Here is a 22,171-nt window from a genome sequence, read left to right on the forward strand (position 1 = left end):
TTCCTACATGTATTGAGTAAATAAATACTAAATATCAACTATGTGCCCAGCTCTTGTTTTAGGAAGTGGGAAATTACCAGGGAAGAAATCAGATAGAAATCAGATAGAAATAATGGAGCCAAAGACAAGATAAGTGAAGTGGATAATATGTTGGATGGTAACAAGTGCCATGGAGAAAAATAATATAAGGAAAAGGGATAGTAAGTGTTAGGGCCTTGCAATTCCTACTAAGATGCCAGCAAAGGCTTTTTTCTTCCCTTTCTTTTTTCCTTCCTTGCTTCCTTCCTTCCTTCCTTCCTTCCTTCCTTCCTTCCTTCCTTCCTTCCTTCCTTCCTTTCTTGTTTCGGGCGTACAAAGCAACGTAATAGTTAGACATTTGAACCCCTCATAAAGTAATAACCCACCCCCAAGCTACTACCCCTCTGACATCTTATACAGCTTTTACAATACCATCAACTTTCTTCCCTATGTTGTACTCCACATCCCGTGACTATATACACCTATATATTTAGTTATAGTTGACATTCAATATTATTCTACTTCAGTTTCAGGTGTATAATGCTTTGGACACAATCTATGAAGTGATCCCCCTAATAAGTCCAGTGCCCATCTGGCACCCTACATGATCTTTACAACATTGTTGATTATATTCCCCATACTGTATTAACTATCAATTTGTATTTCTTAATACCTTCACCTTTTTCACCCTGCCCCCATCCCCTTCCTATCTATCACCCTGAAAAGCAATGACATACAACCAAGATTGCTCTACCCAGCAAGTCTGTTATTTAGAATTGAAGGACAGATAAGGAGCTTCCCAGACAAGAAAAAGCTGAAGGAGTTCATTACCACCAAACCAGTATTACAAGGAATCTTAGAGGGACTTCTTTAAGATGGGAAAGGATGGGTGAAAGGGGAAGGGATTAAGTACAAATTGGTTGTTACACAGTAGTCATGGGGATGTAAGGTATAGCATAAGGAATATACTCAATAATATTGTAGTAAATAGGTATAGTGCCAGATAGGTACTAGATCCTATCAGCAAAGGCTTTTAACAGAGCACAAGTCTCTTGAATGAAGACCTAATGGAGATGAGGGAATTAGTAATTATGATACCTGTGGAAAGAGTATTCCAGGTAAAGAAGTAGCAAGTGCTTAAGACCCTTAGTTGGGAACATGTCCAGTATCTTTAAAGAGCAGCAAGGAAGTATAGTGGGGCTGAAGAAAAATAGAGGAGGCTGGGGGGATCTGTTCAAACAAGCCAGACAACCATGATGGTGGCTCACAGTATTATGGTAGAAGTGGAGATGGTAAGAAATCAGGATTTGCTGACAGTTTGCGTATGGGATTTGAAAGAAAGGAGAATCAGGATTTTTGATTTGCCAAATGAGAGAATAGGATTTCCACTGAGATAAGGAGTACTGCAGGAGGAATGGAATTTTGGGAGAAAGATTGGAGCTATGTTGTGGACATGTTTGAGATACCTGCTAGTCATCCAAGTGGAGATGTCAAGCAGGTGGTTGGATATGGCATTTTGTGGCATTTAGGGGAGAGGTTTGGCAGGAGAAATAACTATGAGCAAGCATGATAGATATGTTGGTAAACTGTGTTAAGAATTAAGAGTAAGGGAAAAATAGGTAAAGAACAGTCTTCAGGAAAGAAGATAAATTTTAAGCCGGATCCTTGATTAATGGAAAGGAAAGAAAAGAGCATTGTAGTTAGGGAAAATTGAGTGTCATTTTTAGTTTTTGGGTTGCCGTTTAAAATAACTTGCATGTGTCTTATTTACCTTTGATTACTGGTACCTAACATAGAAACCAAATACTCAAAGTTGTGGTATATATCTAGAGCTGAAGGAGCTTTTCAAAAATGTAATAAGTATGCCCTGCTTCATAATTTCTTTGCCTGCTCCTAGATTCCTTTCAAAGTATGCTCTTTTAGTGTATTTTGTAAATTATATTTTGTAATTTTGGAGTTTGTAAATTATATGAAATTGATATGTCTATCTTTTGTGAGTTATAAACCAAAGAAAATCTATTGATCACAGTGCCTCTATTTCCAGGGAACAAAGAAGGAAGAGATTGAAGGTGAAGTGGAAGTGTCTGGTTTAATTCAGCCTGCAGAAGTGTTTGCTCCCAAAAGCCTGGTGTTGGTATCCAGATTAGATTATCCAGAAATTTTTAGGGTAAAGAACTCTTAGTTGTCATTATTGATTTGTATTATTGTGTAAATCTATTTTGAGTGAACCATGGTAACAACTTCTTTGTATTTAAAATAACTTTAAATTGATTTAGGAATTTATCAATAAAATGAAATTTGTGTGAACAGAAGAAATGTATTTGTGTTGGATGAAGTTAATACCGGAGTAAGTTCGTGTGACTATTTAAATTTCTAAGGGTGTAGTATTTGTTTTAAAAAGGTCCTATGTTTACTGACTCAAATTAGGTATCTCAAAGAAATTATTTGATTACCTGTAGCAAATTTAAAATGCATAGTAATATAACTACTTGGTGTATTTTTACTCACCTTCTTTTGAGGAGTCCAGATTGAAGTAAATAGGATGGCTATTTGTGATTTCAAATAGTTCTGATTGTACCACTGCCAACATAACTTTAAAATATTGTTTACTTCCAGATATTATGTTTTTTAGACACTGAGCATTTTCACATGTAAGAAAAACTTTGAATTTAGTTATAAATAAATACATTTAAGCTTTGAAAGAAGAGGGCTTATTTTTTTCTTATTTCAGTTGCTACTTTCAATAGTAATGTTGACCATGGTCCCAAATCACATATGTTCTTTGGAAAGTATAAACTATACCTTAAAATTTCCCAAGGATTTGGGAAATTAATACATAATTTCTGGCAAAGGTTTCCATATTGTTGAGATTATATGTATTCTAGAAAAATTAACTTGGTGTCAAGATATCAATGACAATGGGGTGACTCCTAACAAATACTAATTTTTCAGAGTTACAACATTTTGTAATGGACTGAGATTCAGAAAGATTACATTTTGTCTCCTTTTTACCACCTACTTTCTTCTAAGGTGTTAATTATATCCTCAATCTATTTTGTTATCTTTTGTAAAAATTCACGTTAAATTTTTATGTAGAATAAATGTTCTGAATTTAGAAGAATCACAAAATAAGGTAAAATTACTAAATGTTTATCTTAAAAATTGATGTTTTGCAAAGTAAATTGAGACAAAAACAGTTTAAAGCCCTACAAATTTGCTAGAGTGGTTATCTCAGCCCAAACACCTGTTTTTACAAATTATAGATTTCTGTTTTTAATAAGCTCATCTCAAAAGTTCATTTAGAGCTTCTGGTTCTGGAGGAAAATTTAATAAACTTAATAACATTTGCTGCTTAAAATGTTTTCCATGGACACTGTAGAATATACTTTACTAGGTTCAAAGAGAAATTTTCCTAGAAGCAGATGTCACAATTTATTTTAGTGCTTACTTTTTCCATGAAATGACTACATGCATCTTTCCTTTGCAGGCTTGCCTGGGTTTGATCTACACTGTATATGTGGACAGTCTGAATGTCTCTTTGGAAAGCCTCATTGCAAATCTGTGTGCGTGCCTTGTCCCAGCGGCTGGAGGGTCTCAGGTAAATAGAATAAAAAGGGAGATGAAGAGAGCCTGTTCCTCATCTCCTCTCCTCTGGTTAATTTAATTTGTGAAGAAAAGGGGGAAAAAAAGAATTCTTCAAATATTTTCGTTTTAAAGAGGATCTTAGTTTAGTTAAGCATTGTCCCTATGGTCTGCTTCCTAGAGACCCAAGATTCCATTCTTTTCTTAGGTCGTGAGGTTAATTTTAACACAGGGTCACCTTTCACATAGCATAATTAGAAGTCATATTTTGTGTAACTTGAACTGTAGTTTACATTTTCGTGGAAATCCACTTTTTTAAGTTGAACTTTTAAAATCTGTTATTTCTACTCCTCTTGTGCTATATAATTATGCCTCATTTTATTAACTTTAAAATTTTTTTGAGTGAAAAAAATTAGGAGATAACATTAAGAAAACTCTCAAAACAGTTTTTTTGTAACCTTGTAACTATTTCTGAGTAGATTCATTTATTTATTCATTTCCCTGGATAACAGTAATTATATGTGGTCCTAAACCCATTTTGTGTGTTGTGTGTACTCTTTAATAGAATGGCTTACATTTAAACTTTGAAAGAAGAGGGCTTATTTTTCTTATCTCAGTTTGCTGCCTTTAGTATTAGGTTGGTGCAAAAGTAATTGTGGTTTTTGCAATTTTTTTTTTTTTTTTTTACTCTTCTAAACTGCAATTACTTTTGCACCCAACTTAATAATAATAATAATGTTGACCATGGTCCAAAATCACACATCTTCGGAAAGTGTAAACAATGCCTTAAAATTTCCCAAGGGTTTTGTCATAAATTGAGCCTCACATGAGGACATTAAGCTCTTTTCCTGAAGTAAAACTTTCTCAAAGAGATCCTTTGTTTTTCATCTTTTGTATGTCTTCAGATTTTCGTATTTGTCTCTGAAGTAGAAAAATAAGAACCTCAACTCTATGACAATGTTTCTTAGGCACCATACTTAAAAAAAAAAGACTCTTCCTTAAGCCCTAAAATTGGTTAGTTGATCATTTATTTTGCTTGTTCTTATGTGATATTGCGGAAGAGGATTCTCCTCTAAACATTGCATCGTTTATCCGCACTCTGACAAAGACGGTATTTACAATTTAATTGGCATACTTTTGCCTCACGCTTTGCCTTTTTAATTGTCTTCTGTCTATGCAGGTGTCTTCTGTTACTCTTACGTTTTTATTTCTTTTTTTCCTTTCTGCTCTCTCCTCCCTCATTCTTCTACTTCTGCTCCAAGGGCAGAATTTGAAATGTGAGTGGTCGCAATTGAACCTTAAGTTTAAAACAGTGAACTTGTTTATGGGCCTTTATTATGATGGTATTTTTGTTGACTTGATTTTATTTTACTTATTTTTAATTTTTAAAAACTTTTATTGTGGCAGCTAGACATTTTTTAATTTTTTTATGTGGTTCATATTACATTCATTTTTCCCAGTTTTATTGATATAATTAGCATATAAATGTTGACTTTAACATTTTATTATTTTTTAGCTATGTGTGATTGTCAGTGATTTTTGTATTTCATCATTACTAAAATTTCAACTTTCGACTACTGAATTTTCTTTTCCTATATTCAGTTGGGCGGAAATTAACTTGAATGTTGCGGGCTACAATAGCGCCGTTTGCATCTGTTAATTTGATCTTAATATGATCCTAATATCATCACCTGCTCTAAATCTGAACTTCAAAGGGATTTTTTTTTTATTAAGAAAATGTCTGAAAAGAAATCATGAATGTGTTTGTGTGTGTTTCTCCATTCCGCAGAAGCTGTTTTCCTTGGGTGCAGGAGATAGACAGCTGATTCAGACTCCCTTGCATGACAGTCTTCCTGTTACAGGCACTAGTGTGGCTCTCCTGTTCCAGCAGCTCGGTACGTCTGTTCTCCCATTTGCAATGTCCTCTTATGGAAATATACCACAAAAAAGATTTATTTTAAGCTCATAGACACCTGATGTGAATGAAGAAAATAAAAAGCGGACCATTAAATACCTGATATGTAAAATATATAATCACATAGGTCCTAATCTTAACTAGTACTCATTTTTTTGTTTTTTTAAATCTTTAACCCAGGCCCCTTTTGCTCCAGAGTTAGTTAGATATTTCGAAAGTAGACATATTTTCTTTATGCTTTAAAATATGAATAGATAGTATATTTTGCTTTTCCATAGATGAATTACTTTTGTAGAAACTTTGTTAGATGGAATTAAAAATCCCGTTCATCTCATCCCACCATCTGTATCAGGACTTTGTCTCCAATTTTCTAGTAATGGCTAGGATGCAGAAATGGGGGAAGGACACTAGAAAGTGCCCTCTGTACATTTCACAGCTGGTACTTCATTTAAGGAATGATACAACTTAAAAGTGAGGGTACCAGGGATTCCTGTTTATTTTTGACTGAGTGCTGGGCATATGTATATAAATGTATAGATATTTTGGAGGCCTAGAATGCAGTTATCTTGTTCCAGAGAGGATTTACTTTTATTTCTTCTATATGGCTAGAGATAGTAGCATCAAGAATAACCTTAATCCATTTCAAGGAACTGAAATGATTTTAAGCTGTACTTCAGTTTTTCAGGAGGCCTGTCAACTCATGATTTACCTACTCCTAGGTTTGGTCCTTTATGGCTCCAATTCAAAGCATGAGAGCTTTATAAAGGAATCTTCCTTGGTAAAACCTGAACACATAGTTTGGATGCCTAAGGACCACTAAGAACAAAGGGGATAGAGAGGTGATTTGCTCTAACCATCACCACTTTGAGTAATTGGGAGGTGCACAGCTTGAAGCTTATTTCTCAGGAAGGAGAGTGAATAGCTTTTAGCCTTCCAGAGTGCTACCTGAATATTGCAAAGACGGGGAGGAATTGAGACTTTTTATTCACTGCTAAGGGCAATGGGAATGGGACAGCTATCTTGGAACACAGTTTGACTTTTTTTAAAAATTAAGTAAACTAAATAATCCAGCCATTTCACTCCTAGGCAAAATCCTAAGGAAAATGATAGCATTGTCTGTAGAAATATTTGTACATAAATATTCATATCCCTATGTTTATAATAGTAAAAAACTGGGAACAAGCTCATTGCCCATTAGTGGTAATGAATAATAGTGATAGTAAGGGATAAATAATCTGATATATTCATACAATAGAATACTACGAAGCAATATAAAGTAATAAATTATTGATATGCTATAGCATGTATTAATCTGGAAATAATTATGCTGAATGAAAAAACCTGATGAACCTCCCCTCGCCTGTATGATTTGGCTTCTAGAAAGTTCTAGAAAATGTAGTCTATAATCTGTGATGACAGAAACAGAGCAATGGTTGCCTTGGGGGTGGGAAGAGAGAAATTACAAAGGGACATGAGGAAACTTTGGGATGTTTGTGTTCATTATCTTAATTGTGATGGTTTTACAGGTATATATGTGTGTCAAAATATATCAAATTTTAAAAGTGAATTGAAAACATGTTCGCATAAAAACTTGCACATGAATGTTCATAGCAGTATTATTCATAATAGCCAAAAAATAGAAACAACCCAAATGTCCGTCAACTTATATAACTAGATAAACAAATGGTGGCATATCCACACAGTGGAGTATTACTCAGCTATAAAAAGAAATGAAGTGTTGACATATGCTGCAACATGGATCAGTCTTGAAAACAAATGCTACGTGAAAGAAGCCAGACACAAAAGGACACATATTGTATGATTCCAGTTATCTGAAATGTCCGGAGTAGACAAATCCGTAAAAACAGGAAGTAGATTAGTGGTTGCCATGAGCCAGGGGGGATGAGGCGATGGAGATTGACTGCTGATAAGTATGGGATTTCTCTTCAGGTCATGAAATTGTTTTGGAGTTAAACACTGGTGATGGTTTTACAATCTGTGACTATGTAAAACCATTGAATTGTACACTTTTAAAGGGTGAATGTTACGGTATGTGAATTTTATCTCAATATTGAAAAAACCACTAGGGCCTTGTCAGAAGAACTCAGAAGCCATCTTAAAGAGGCTTGCAACTGATCTAAGATGGTACAGTTTGAGTTTCAAAAATGATAATTGCAGTTGTTTGAAACTCAGCAAATATTTTTAAATCCAGGAATTCATAATAATATTAAAATACGGTTATCTCAGAATATGACAGGGAACCAATTTTTTACCTTGAAAATTTATCAATAAAGGTAATGAATCAAGCGTTTATTCTGCATTGTTTATATGAACTATAGTACAGGGTAATCCAATAGTAGATGAAGGGAATTGTCTCTTTTTAAAAGCATTTTATCAATAAATGAAAAAGAAGTTATAGAAATAGAACATCGTAATTTTACAAAATTCAGTGAATCAAGATCTAACCATCAATAACTGTTACCATAAGAAGAAAAACAAGAAGATATTATGTGCTAAGCCTTGCCAAACATTACCTATAGTTTTGCCAGAGGGATTAAATCTGAGTCTGATCACAAGAAATACAGAAGATAGGGGAACATATTGAACTGCAGTGAGAAACTACTACACTTGTCAAAATCCACGCTCTCAAAAACCGTTGGTAACATGTCCCAGGTTCTTTAACAAATAAATTATAAGGAAAGGAAATGAATGGAGGAGAAACCTCTAGATTAAAAGAGATTCAAAACACATCCCATTTTTAATAGACTGAGTTTGGACTATTGTGTCCAGGGATGCACATTTGGGTGATGAAACTATCTATAGAAAAAATCAGAGAAACAGTTAATAGAATAAAGTCTGGATAACGTTTACGTATGGCAGAAAGGTGATTGTGATTGGGGCTCTTAGGGTTGCCAACAAACCTCTCCTTGACCTAGGTAGTGTTTATAAGATAATTCACTAAACCTTATATTTGATTTGTATAGTTTTCTGTATTTGTGTTTATCTTGCAATAAAAATATTTTTTCAAAACTTGTCAAACTATCTTTCCTCTCTCTCTCTCGCTCTCTCTCGCTCTCTCCCTCTCTCGCTCTCTCTCTCTCTCTCTCTCTCTCTCTCTCACACACACACACACACACACACACACACACATATGCCTTTTTTTTAAAGTACAGTGCTTGAACAAATTAGAGATTTTATCCATTTCAGATAACAAATAGTGTAAAGTATCACAGGGCTGATATATTGATTGTCAGATCTCTCCAGGGATCATATAGAAATTATGCGCTATGCTTTTTCCCTATTCATAATATGGAATTTTCCCTTAGTAGACTGTGAATTTCAAGAACTGCCATTATAATAAGAGAATAAAAGAATAGTTAGAACTTATTGTTCTTTTTGTCCTGTATATCCGTCTTTGTGCTTTGAGCACAGAAGTCATCAGTGTTTGTTAAATAAATGAATGAATGCACTAGCCATGAAGTGAATGGCAGTTATATGTCATTAGGAGATACTTTGTGAATGGATGAAGTGTGCCAAAACACATGATGATTAGTCACTTGAAGATCAGATTTCATTATTTCACTCTCTAGTATTTTGAGCTGAATTATCTTTTGCTTACATGTTCAAAATTTACTTTTTCAGGGAAAGAATAAGGAAAAGATAAGAAAGAAAGATGCCTCTAAAACAGCACTGTATGCAGAGTTGTAGTTTCTAGAGCATGTGGTACTGATAATTCTGTCTAAAGGCGTGCTGTTATCACCAGTCATTTTGGTTGCAGTGTTGTGGAAAGCCAACATTAGACTATTATCGGAGTTCACTACCTGGGTTGGGGGTCGGGTGGTAATGGTGGATTTTACACAGCACAGACAGGAAGCAGATAAGAGTATAAGATTCTTTTGTAGCCTTGACTCCTCTTCCTGTGAAAGGTCTAAATGTAATGATAAAATTTCCTTGGTTCTTCTCTCCAAGGATTAAGATAATAAATTTGTTTTCCGTAGTTTGAGAGTTCTCTGTGTTTGCCTGAAAAATTATGTGTGCTTCTGCCATCACCTCCCTCATTCCCCATAATTTCCTGTTAATTACCCTAATTTCTTACTTTCCACTTTTTTTTGTTTGTTCCTTGTTGCAGCTTATGTGATTTATGTTTTAAGTGTGGAAAACTGGAGGGCTTTTTTTTTTAATGTTAATAAGATTGTATTCACAGGAACTGGTTTTTATAGCCCCTCTTATTTTCACATTTAATCCATAGCTTTTTAATTCAGGTGTTCCTGAGGTGTTGACCCAAATAATTTTGTGAAATTCTCATAACATCTTTGTCATACCCACTCACCTATAATTTGGATTTTAACTACAGACTCACTAGTTTTACAATACTTAGTCTCCAGTTTTTACAGTGTACTATTTATTAGACATTTTTAAAGTCACAGACTAAAATGATCTTGGGTCTTCAGCTATCATCGCTCAGTTTTCATAGTTAAATATTAGTCTTGTGTCATCTGTGTTTATATGTTGTCCAGCTTTATTGATAAACGATATTATTGACATAAACATATGTAAGTTTAAAGTTTACCATGTGATGACTTGATGAACATATATATTGTGAAATGATTACCACAGTAAGGTTAGTTAAACCTCCATCCCCTGACATAATTATTATTTGTGTGTGTGTGCTAATAGCATTTTATATCTACTCTCTCAACACTTTCAAGTGTATATGTAGTACAGTATTATTATAGTCACCATGCTGTACCTTAGATCCCCAGAATTTATTCATCTTATACCTGGAATTTATTCCGTTTGACCAACATCTCCCCATTTCCCTACCGTTTAGCACCTGACAACAACCATTCTACTCTCTTATTTCTATGAATTCACCTCTTTTAGATTCCACATATAAATGAGAGCATAAGATATTTGTTGTGTTAGTCTGATTTGTTTTACTAAGCATAATGCCTTCAGGTTTTCTCCATGTTGTCACAAAAGGCAAGATTTGTTCTTTTATGTTTGAGTAGTATTTTAATGAATTATGTATACCATATTTTCTTTATGCATTCATCCACTGCTGGACACTTTGGTTGTTTCCATGTCTTGGCTCTTGTGAATGATGATGTAATGAACACAGGAGTGTAGATGCCTTTTTGAGTTAGTGATTTCATTTACCCAGACATGAGATGGATGGATTATATGGTAGTTCTGTTTTTAAATTTTTGAGGAAATGCCATACTGTTTTTCATAATGGCTGCACCAATTTACATTTCTACCAATGGTGAGCATGGTTCCCTTTTCTCCACTGCCTTACCAACACTTGTTATCTCTTGTCTTTTTGGTAATATTCTAACAGGTGTAAGATGATGTCTCATTGTGGTTTTGATTTGCATTTCCTTGATGCTTAGTAATGCTGAGCATCTTTTCGTGTACCTGTTGTCATTTGTATGTCTTCTTTCTAAAAATGTCTGTTCAAATCCTTTTCCCAATTTTTAATCAGATTGTTTGGTTTTTTGCTATTAAGTTGTATGAGTTCCTTACATATTTTGGACATTAATTCCTTATCAGATAGTTTACGTATATTTTCTCTTATAGGTTGTCTTTTTATTTTACTAATTGTTTCTTTCGTTGTACAGAAACTTTAATTTGATGTAGTCCCATTTATTTATTTTTGCTTTTGCTGCTTGCACTTTTGATGTCACATCCGAAAAAAATCATTGTGAAGACCAATGTCAAGGAGTTTTTTCTCTGTTTTCTTCTAATACTCTGTTTCCCCGAAAATAAGACCTAGCCGGACAATCAGCTCTAATGCGTCTTTTGGAGCAAAAATTAATGTAAGACCCGGTATTATTTTACTATAAGACCGGGTATAACATAACTAACATAACGTAACGTAACGTAACATAACATAACATAACATAACATTTAACATAACATAACATAACATAACATAACAGTAATATAATAGTGGGTATAATATAATATAATACTGGGTCTTACATTAATTTTTGCTCCAAAAGTCGCTTTAGAGCGGATTGTCCCGCTAGGTTTTATTTTCGGGAAAACGTGGTAGGTTTATAGTTTGGGTTCTTACATTTATGTATCTGATTCATTTCAAGTTATTTTTCTGTGACTGATGTGAGATGTTGTCCAATTTCATTCTTTTGCATGTGAATATTAAGTTTTCCCAGCACCATGTAGTGAAGAGACTCTCCTTTCCCCATTGAGTAGTCTTGGTTCCTTTGTCAAGTGCTTGTTGACCATATATGTGTGAGTTTGTTTCTGCATTCCCAATTCTCTTCCATTGTTCTACGCGTCTGTTTTTATGTCAGTACTATACTTTTGATTACTATAGCTTTGAAATATAGTTTGAAATCAGGAATTGTAATGCCTCCAGCTTTGTTCTTCTTTTTTCAGGATTGCTTTGGCTATTGGGGTCTTTTATGGTTCCATATGAATTTTAGGATTTTTTTTTCTATTTCTGTGAAAAATATCATTACAATTTTGAGAGAGAGTGCATTGAATCCGTAGATGTTTTTGACTAATATGGACATTTTAACAATATTAATTCTTCTGACCCATGAACACAGGATACCTTTCATTTATTTGTTTCCTCAAAATCTTGTAGTTTTCAAAAAAATTCGAAGTACAACTTCTACTGAATGTATATTACTTTCCCACCATTGTAAAGTCCAAAAATCATAAGTCAAACACCAATGTACGAGTAAGTTGGGGACTGTCTGTACTGTCCTATCTGGCTTTGTTTTTAGGATAATGTGGGCCTTGAAAATTAATTTGGGAGTGTTCCTTCCTCTTTAGTTTTTTTTAGATGAGTTTGAGAAGAATTGGTATTCTTTATATATGTATGCTTGGTAGAATTCATCAGTAAAACCATCTGGTCCTGGACTTTTCTTTGTTGGGAGGGTTTGATTACTGTTGTAATTTCCTTACTCATTATTGGTCTGTTCGAAATTTTATTTCCTCACGATTCATTCTTAGTATATACTTTTTTATATACATACTGTCTTTTTACTTACCTGTATTTGACTTTAGCCAGTTTTTCATTAACTATTATTAGGTCAATAATAATAGTTAATTATTATCTATTATTTATCTATTATCTGTATTGATTATCTCTAATACTAACTATAGATTTTTAAAAAATTATTAAATGTTTGCTTGAGTTTATCTTCAGTTTATCTTACAAACATTACTTTGTACATAAACACTCTCTATATATTGATTGTAACTGTAACTTGCTATTCAGAAAGTTATTTCTGTTTTTAAATATTTTAATGGAAAACTTTTGGTATTCTCTCTTTTGTCTTTCCTTGGAAAATCTCTGTCTATAATGCTGTGTAATTATTTTTGAAGTGATAGTAAGTTTTATAAGAATTCCAAAAATAATTTATGTTCCTGAAATAGAAAGATGAAATGATGCCAGAGGAAAAAATGAAGGGTTAGGTTGTGCAAAATTGTTCTCTTTAAAGGAAACACCTTTAAGAAGAATATGTTGATTGGTAAATTTATGAACCATATGAATCATAGAATGATTTTTTTGTTAGTGATCAAAATCTAGTACTTTGGATCACATTTCTACTTTCACTCAGTTTTTCTAGCTTATTTATATAGCATTATTACTTGTTTTAGTCTTATTCTCCATTATAATGGGGAAAAATGAAGTGGGCATTTTCTTTTTCAATATATGTAGTAAAAAAGATCATTGGAGAAACTGAGTGTGCAAGAGTTTAGACCATTACTGTGAATGGCATATTGTCCTCTAGGTGAAGAAGGAATAGTGTTTTGATATAACTATATATCTATGATTAATTATTTTTTTGACAGTTTGAATATTAGCAATTTTCCTTGGGGATTTGAAACAAATGAAATCTTCTCCCTAGCCTGTTCTGGAGCACTTTTCTGGAGAAATTGCTTACCATGTGTACTCACCTCCAAAGGCATAAGGATCTCTAGGGAAGACTGTTCTAATTTAATTTTTTTGTAATACATATCACAAAGAATATTATTCCTATAATTCCTACCTGCAGGAATACATTTTTTTCATCAAATGTTTTCAAAGCAGCTACCATATGTCAGGTTCTGTGGTAGTCATAGGAATATAAAAATAAAAAAAATCATAGCCCTTATCCCAGATATATTTTCAGCTTAGTGGAGAAACATGTTTTAGAAATGATAGTATAGTATAATTAGTGCAATAATAGAGATAACAAGAGCTAACTTTTAACTAGCTAGAAAAGAGGAAGATGGACATTCCAAGCAAAAAGAAGAATGTAAGCAGTGTTCTAGAGCCATGAGAGGCCTTCATGAAATAGTTGTTTGATGTTTGATGATGCTTGAGCATAGGATTGCAGGAAATAATAGTCAGAATGTTATCAGGAAGTTAATTGCTTTTCCTTTCAAAATTAAAAATTAAATATTTACGCTGGTTTTGTAAAGGAAACTATTTTTAAAATACCAAAGACTGACAATCATTGATCATTTAAGGATTTGTTGACTAGTGTGCTACGTTTGTTAGAATTACACATAAATAAAGTATGTGGTTGCTGTATGGTATAATTTGAGGATATTTCTGAAGAATCCTGGTTCAAAACTGTCTTCTTTCTTTACCTTTTATGGTGCTGACATACTGCTATTAAATAGCTGTCTCCATCTTTGTACTGACTCCTTGCACTGTATCTTTAATGAATGCAAATGCTCTGAGCTAAGTATTATCCTTTATTGTCATTAAGTATTATCCTTCATTGTCACAAAGTTCTCTTGTCTAAAATTTTATTTTGCTCTTTTAGTACTTTAGAGATTTTTCTTCTTTTAAAATATAGCTACTCCAATATTTAAGTATATGCAATTTATAAATTATGGTAGGACAGATTGTCCTCTTTTTCTGTGCTCTATAACACTTTGTCCATATCTCTATTCTTTGTGTTTTAACTATTTATTTACTAATCTGCCATCTTCACTGAATTGTGAGCTTGTACGATCAAGTTTCTTTAATCTGGTGAACACATAATGTGAGATATAGATGATGTACTACAGAAATGTACACCTGAAATGTATGTTACTTTACTAACAATTGTCACCCCAATAAACTAATTTAAAAAAAGAGGCAACAACAGCAAAAACATGTCTTTCTATCCATCCCTAGAGTTTCTTATATATCTCAGCAGTTCAGTAAAGGTTTAATGGTGGAGAACGAGAGGAAAAGGGAGAAAAAAAGGAAGAAGTTTTACACGTGTTATTTCTGCTCCTTGCTTTAATTCTCCAGTTACCTTATTATCCTTCCCCTTATTTGCTGTTGTACTCCTAAGTCCCTTCTTTCTTCCTGCTTCTTAAATTTAGATGTTAAAGTAGATTTTAAAACCTGGTCAATCAGAATAGGCACAGAGACTAGGAATCTGGGCCGTTTGGTGTTGAAGTGATTATCCTAGACTCAGAAAACCAATTATAGTGTTAAACAAGGAAGGAAATGTGCTGTACCTTTTTACACTGTTTTGGTTAAGTTGGTCTTTTATGGATTACTTAGCATATATACTGTTTTAGATTGGAATTCTTTGTGGTCATATGTATTTGTTAATTGACTTCTCATATTTAAAGTTTACCATATTGCTAAACTCTACTTATAAACACAGAGTGTATTTTAATTCATGTCACCCTCAAGGTGATAAATGTGTGTTCGTAACCACTAAAATATACCCACTTATGGGTTGCCCAATTCAGTTACATTTCTTAACTCTTTTTATTTTTACTTAGAAGATTTCTATTTCTAACATTTGGAAATAATATTCTGGATTGTAACAAATTTTAAACATTGCCTCAATTATAAAACTGAACTATATAAAATGCATCAAGCTTTACTTAATCTGTGAAGGTAGGGATCTTGTTTTTCTTTACTGCAGTATTCCCAGTGCCTGAAGCATAGTAGATACTCAACAGATCAAATGAATGAGAAATCTCCTTTTTCATTACCATTATTATATTGTTTTCTTCATTGTGGATTGACCAGAAAGAAGTGTAATAAATTGTAAGCTTTCTGAAATATATCCTGTCTTGAAATCATGGCCTTCAATTCTTAGTTGAAAGCTAAGATACAGTGTTCTATTTGTGCGGCATATCACATTATTCAGAGAACAAAAAGATTCTGGAGAAAAGTTTTTGGTGTTGTTTTTTCAAAACGGGAAACAAATACATTTGTTAATATTTGATGTTATGAATTTTAGAACTTTAACCCTAAAGAAAAGTTGAGCTCAGGAAGTAATTTTTCAGGATGTTTTACTATTTGAACAATCAACAGGATGTGTATGTACCATTGTACTGAAATCAGTAGTAATTATCACTGGACTGTTTGTTTTTCATATTGTCTTCTCTGCTGTTATTGTGCAGCTTGGGCTAGACATTGGCTACTGAAGACTAGGACAATTCAAGGTTATGTAGAAAACTGATTATGACTTGTAGTTCAAAGAAATTGGATTTTAAATAACTGTGTATTGTGAACATAGCAACAAGTATTGTTAGTTAGAAATAAAAATATTAATGAAATTTCTTAAAATATTTTAGGTATGGGTTATGGTATGGATAAATTAGGCGTGGATAAATTATTCTGTATTACACTGTATAATTTTTTGGGTAATGAAAAACTTACCCTTTGAGCACTAGAATATTGTCCCTAACTCATTTCTACTACATGATACATAAATCCTGTCTTGGTAAGTGTAGTGTAATAATATTTAACCCTTGATATCATCAACTGGTTGTTTTAATTGATACTAAGTAGGCTAGAATCCCTTACAACTGCATGCTTTCCTTCTTCACAATTTTCTGTTACTAAATGAGGCTGACTGTGAGTTTTATTTTCTAATAGATTATCAGAACAGATTATCTTTTTTTGTGGGGGAATGCAGAGGGTTCAGATAAGAGTGAAGAGGACAAGTTCTTCTCTAGAGTCTTCAGGAAAAAAGCCTGGACTCCTTCTCATGAACCTTCCCTTGGCACAACTACTTGTAGGTCTCTTAGTGCCTTTTCCTCTATAAGTCCTCTGTTTCTTTGCACGTGATCTGTCAGCTTTGAAAGCCTTGCTGCTCTTGTCTCCCTAACTAACGTCAGCTTATCATTCAAAATCCAACTTGAAGGTCAGTTCCTTTATATGGGCCCAGTGTAGTCACAAAGTTTCTTAAGGAAGGAAGGAAGGAAGGAGGCAGAAGAGTCAGTGTCAGAGTAATGCACTCTGACAAGACAAAAGGAAGAAAGACTCAACTGGCCTTTGCCAGCTTTGAAGATGGAAGAGGGGCATGAGCAGAGGAATGTGGGCAGTTGGTAAACGCTTAAAAACCCAAGCGTAGGACTTCTGACCTCCAGATCTTTAAGATAATATATTTGTATTGTTTTAAGCCATCAAGTTTATGTGAATTTGTTATAGCAGCTATTGGAAACTAATACAACCACAGACTTTTAAAAATATAAACATTTAAATACTTTGACTCAGAAGAACTTGCTAAATTGGTGCAGAGAATCCTCAAGTATATATCACCCACCTTCCCCCAACAATAATATATAATCATAGTACATTATAATAAGTAGGAAGTTGATATTGGCACAATACTATTAGTTCAAGGAAGGAATGACACTTCTCTGAGTAGACCTTGTTATATCATTTTGACTTCAGGAAGTGTGTTGAGGTTTTATATCTTCAGAAAATAATATTAGATCAGTCATGACGGGAAAAAATGAAAAAGAAAATCTTAAAACTGAAAGCATACAGAAACAGACTTCACTATCTTTCAAGTGAATAACATAAGCACACTAAAGAGTAAAAACTAACTAAAGTAACTTAAGAACACAATATATGACTATATATAACCTCTGTACTAGACAGGTTTGAGGAGAGAATCCCAAACAAATTGTTAATTCCTTTTCAGCTGGTGTGGTTTTTAGAATTAGAATGGCTAAAAAATTCCGCAACTATTTTATATGTAATACAAGATTCAGCAAATGAATAAATGTGTTTATGTTATTAAGATCCAGGATTCTCACTAGAAGAAGGGAAGTATAAATATGTATTGGAGTCAGTGGGGCAACCCTGTGGAAATGGATTAGAATTGAAAGTAATGGTGTGAGTTCAGGATTTGTCAGGTGTGTGTGTGTGTGTGTGTGTGTGTGTACACATATATACGCGAAGATGCAAAAATCCTCAGCAAAATATTAGCAAACCAAATCCAACAATACAGTGAAATGATCATACACCATGATCAAATGGGATTTATTTATTCCTGGGATGCAGGGATGATTCAACATAAGCAAATCAATAAATTGTTCTCTTTAAAATGGTTAATTTTATGGTATATAAATTTCACCTGAATAAAAAAAAATTAAGGTTGTGGAAATGCTCCATATTAAATAAGACTAAAAACACCTATCTAAATGGAATATCTGATCTTAGAATGAATCCTGACTGTGGGGGAAAATCTCTAAAGAATTATTACTGAGTCAGTGGACAATACTGGAATACAATCACGTGCCATTTGACAATGGGGATATGTCTAAGAAAAGTGGTGTTAGGCAATTTCATTGTCTTTCGAACATCATAGGTTGTACTCAAACAAATCTATTGCATAGCCTACTATATCCCTAGGTTTTATGGTATAGCGTACTGCACCTGGGCTGTACAAAGCTGTACAAAGCAACGTGAGATTAAGTCAAGCATAAGAGGAAATGATATAATCAAGACACGCTGCTGCCAGTGTAACATGGCATACTGTTTTACATCAAACTTTTTTTATGAGTAGAATAATGATAAATATGTATGGTATAGGAAATGTATTAATCAATAAAATATACTCGTTATCATTATCAAGTATTATGTACTGTACATAATTGTATGTACTATACTTTTATATAACTGGCAGCTCTGTAGGTTTGTTCACACCAGCATCACTACAAATACACGAGTAATGTATTACCCTGGAAGTTACAGTGGCTTCGAAGTTACTACGTGATAAGAATTTTTCAGCTCCATTATAATCTTATGGGACCACAATCTTATGTGCATTATTACATCATTGACTGAAATGTCATTCTATGGCACATGACTATACAAATGTGAGATTAGACTTAAAATATTGTAACAATGTTAAATTTGCTGAAAATGATAACTATACTGTGGTTTTGAAAGATATTATCTTTATCCTTAAGAAAAACACTGAAGTATTTAGGGGTAAATATTATGATGTATACACTTAAATGACTCAGAAAAATATGTGTGTGGGTGTGTGTAGGAAGAGAGAGTGCGCACTAGCACATAAGTACAAATGTTAAAGCAAATGGAACAATCATGGTAAATGCTAGATGGGTGCTCTGTGCACTATTCTTATTCCTGCAACTTTTATGTAAGTTTTAAATTATTTCCTAGGAAATGTTAAAAATCCATGTATCCATAATCCAGTTTAATAAATATAGTTGAAACTTTCTTCATATGCCTACTCTTCCCAAAGAAACGTTATCCTGAATTTGGTGTTTATTAGTGCAGACAGTTCCTTATATGACTGTATGTTTATATATACCTAAATAATACACAGTAGTATTTTGTATGTTTTTAAACAAAACATAAATGCTATAATTCTACATAATTATTTTACACCTTTTCTCATTCAGTTTTGTATTTAGGAGATTTATTCATGTTTTTAAATTTTTTATTAAAATGTATCTAGCATACAATATTATATTAGTTTCAGGTGTACACTGTAGTTATCCAACACTTATATACCTAAAGAAGTGATCACCATGATAAATGTCCAGCAACCATCTGACACTGTACCACGCTATCGCAATATTATTGACTGTATTCCCTATGCTGTACATTACATCCCAATGACTTACTTGTTTTATACCTGGAAATTTGAACCTCTTACTCCCTTCACATTTTCTCCCCCTTTTACATTTTTAATTAAAGTTGACATTCGATATTATTTTATATTAATTTCAGGTATACAGCATAGTGGTTAGATACTTAGGCAATTTAAGAACTGATGCCCCTGACTAGTCTAGTACCCACCTGGCACTTTACATAGTTAGTACCATATTATTGACTATATTCTCTATGCTTTACTTTACATCCCCATGACTATTTTGTACCTACCAATTTGTTCTCTTAATTCCTTCCTCTTCTTCAACCATACCCAATCCCCCTCCCATCTGGCAACCATCAAAATGTTCTCTGTATCTGTGAGTTTGTTTCTGTTTTCTTATGTTTATTTTGTTCTTTAGATTCCACATATAAGTGAAATCACATTGCATCTGCCTTTTCTTGTCTGTCATACTTCACTCAGCACAATATCCACTAGGTCCATCCATGCCACTGTAGATGGCAAGAAACCAACTCCCTTCCATGACCAAGCAATATTCCATTGTATACATGTACCATATCCTCTTTATCCATTCATCCACCGACAGAAACCCAGGCTCCCTCCAGTCTTGGCCATTGTAAACAGTGGTGCAATGAACATATGGATGCACACGTCCCCTCAGTAGCATTTTGGGTTTTTTCAGATAAATAGCCAGGAGTGGGATTACTGGGTCCTTACTTGTCTCTTGTTATAGCCTTTGTTTTAAAATCTATTTTGTCTGTTATAAGTATTGTTCCCCCTGCATTTTTTGTTATTTGTTTCCACTTATGAAATACCCTTTTCCTATCCCTTTACTTTCAGTCTGTGTGTGTCTTTCAATCTGAAATGAGTCATTTGTAGGCTGCATATGTAAGGGTCATGTTTTCTTATCCATTTAGCTACCCTATCATTTGATTGGAGCATTTAATCCATTTATATTTAAAGTAACTGTTCATAGATAAGTAGTTATTGCCATTTTATTATTATTATTCATATTTTCTATCTTTTTTTTCCATCTTAAAGAAGTCCCTATAAGATTCCTTGCAATACTGATTTGGTGTTGATGAACTCCTTTAGCTTTTTCTTGTCTAGGAAGCTCTTTTATCTGTCCTTCAATCCTAAATGATACATTTGCTGGGTAGAGTAATCTTGGTTGTAGGTCCTTGCTTTTCATTACTTTGAATATTTCCTGCCAATCCCTTCTGGCCTGTGAAGTTTCTGTTGAGAAATCAGCTGACAGTCTTATGAGAGCTCCTTTGTAGGTAACTAACTGCTTTTCTCTTGCTGCTTTTAAGATTCTCTCTTTGTCTTTAACCTTTGGCATTTTAATTATGATATGGGTCTCTTTGAGTTCATCTTGTTTGGGACTCTCTCACTTTCTGGGATTGTATATTTATTTCCTTCGCCAGGTTAGGGACACTTTTCATCGTTATTTCTTCAAATAGGTATTTAATTCCCTACTCTTTCTCTCTTTTCCTTCTGGAACCCCTGTGATGTGAATGTTGGCATGCTTCACTTTGTCCTAGAGGCCCCTTAAGCTCTCCTCATTTTGTCGGATTCTTTCTTTTTGCTGTCCTGATTGGGTATTTTCTACTCCCTTATTTTTTAAATTGCTGATTCATTTCTCTTTTTCATCTAATATTGTTGATTCCCTGTAATGTGTTCTTCATTTAGTTAATGTATTCTTCATTTCTGACTGGTTCTTTTTCATATTTTCCATCTCCATTTTTATGTTTCCTATCTCTTTGTTGAAGTTCTCCTTGAGATCATTGATCATCTCATAACCAGCATTTTGAACTCTGCATCTGATAGATTGCTTGTTTTTATTTTGTTTAGCTTTTTGTTCAGAGTTTTGTTCTGTTCTTTTATTTGGGACATGTTTCTTTGTCTCCATTATGGCTGCCTCTCTGTGTTAGTTTCTATGTATTAGGTAGGGCTATTATGCCTCCCGGTCTCAGTAGAGTGGCCTTATGTAGTAGGTGTCCTATGTGGTCCCCTGGAGCAGTCTCCCTGGTCACCAGAGCCAAGTGCTCCAGGTGTGTCTCTTATGTGGGTTGTGTGTGCTCTCCTTTTGTAGTTGAGCCTTGGTTGCTGTTTGCACATTAATGGGAGGTATTGACCTTTGGACTGATTGGTTGTGAGGACTGGCCGTGACTACAGTGAAGGAATTGTTGTGCAGGAGCTGATGCTACAGAGCAGGATTTGCTTTAGCTGGGCTCTGGTGCCTGCCCAGTCTTCCCTTTGGGTGTGTCATCTTTGGAGGTGGCCAGCTGATGCTCTGGCTAAGTCCAAAGCTGGCCACCAGGCATGCCATTTCCAGGAACTCCTGGGAGGGGACCTGTTTCCAGCCAAGTTCACCCATAGCCTGTGCCCAGCCACAGGCCAACTGGCATGAGCCACAAAGCAATCTGCAGATGGCTACTGCCTGCGCTGGGCTTGGAGGTGTCTTGAGAGGCCAGCAGTGACTAGTGTCAGGCTTAGGTCTGCTCAGCTAGAGCTACAGGACGTGTCTTAGCCAGATGCTGTTTTTTTGGGTTTTATGATCCTTCGAGAGATTTTAGAAAAGTGAACTGCCTGAGCCAAGACAGGCTATTTATACAGAAAAGCCACTGGAAGCAGCTTGGTTGGATTTGCAAATTGGGTGAGGCAGGTTCTCAGGAAATCACCAGGAGAAGTGAAAGAACAGTGTTAACCAGGTTGATGGAGACTCAGATATGGCAGATACTTGAGTCTGCACACCAGGAGGAAGGAGGACTCATCAAAGAAGCAATGGCTTTCT

The 22,171-nt window shown here is 34.2% G+C and overlaps 1 protein-coding gene across 7 annotated transcripts in view; it reads left to right on the plus strand.

Moving 5' to 3' along the window:
• SBF2 (SET binding factor 2) overlaps positions 1 to 22,171 on the plus strand; it is a 401,342-nt gene that overhangs the window by 191,487 nt on the left and 187,684 nt on the right. For all 7 annotated transcript variants that reach the window (XM_033119785.1, XM_033119784.1, XM_033119786.1 and 4 more), the window contains exons 4-6: positions 2,063 to 2,185; positions 3,506 to 3,616; positions 5,390 to 5,495. In XM_033119785.1, coding sequence (XP_032975676.1) covers positions 2,063 to 2,185; positions 3,506 to 3,616; positions 5,390 to 5,495 — 340 coding nt within the window. The remainder of the gene's footprint in view (positions 1 to 2,062; positions 2,186 to 3,505; positions 3,617 to 5,389; positions 5,496 to 22,171) is intronic.

This window comes from Rhinolophus ferrumequinum, chromosome 11 (genome assembly GCF_004115265.2).
Source record: "Rhinolophus ferrumequinum isolate MPI-CBG mRhiFer1 chromosome 11, mRhiFer1_v1.p, whole genome shotgun sequence".
In the NCBI taxonomy this organism is placed as follows: domain Eukaryota; kingdom Metazoa; phylum Chordata; class Mammalia; order Chiroptera; family Rhinolophidae; genus Rhinolophus; species Rhinolophus ferrumequinum.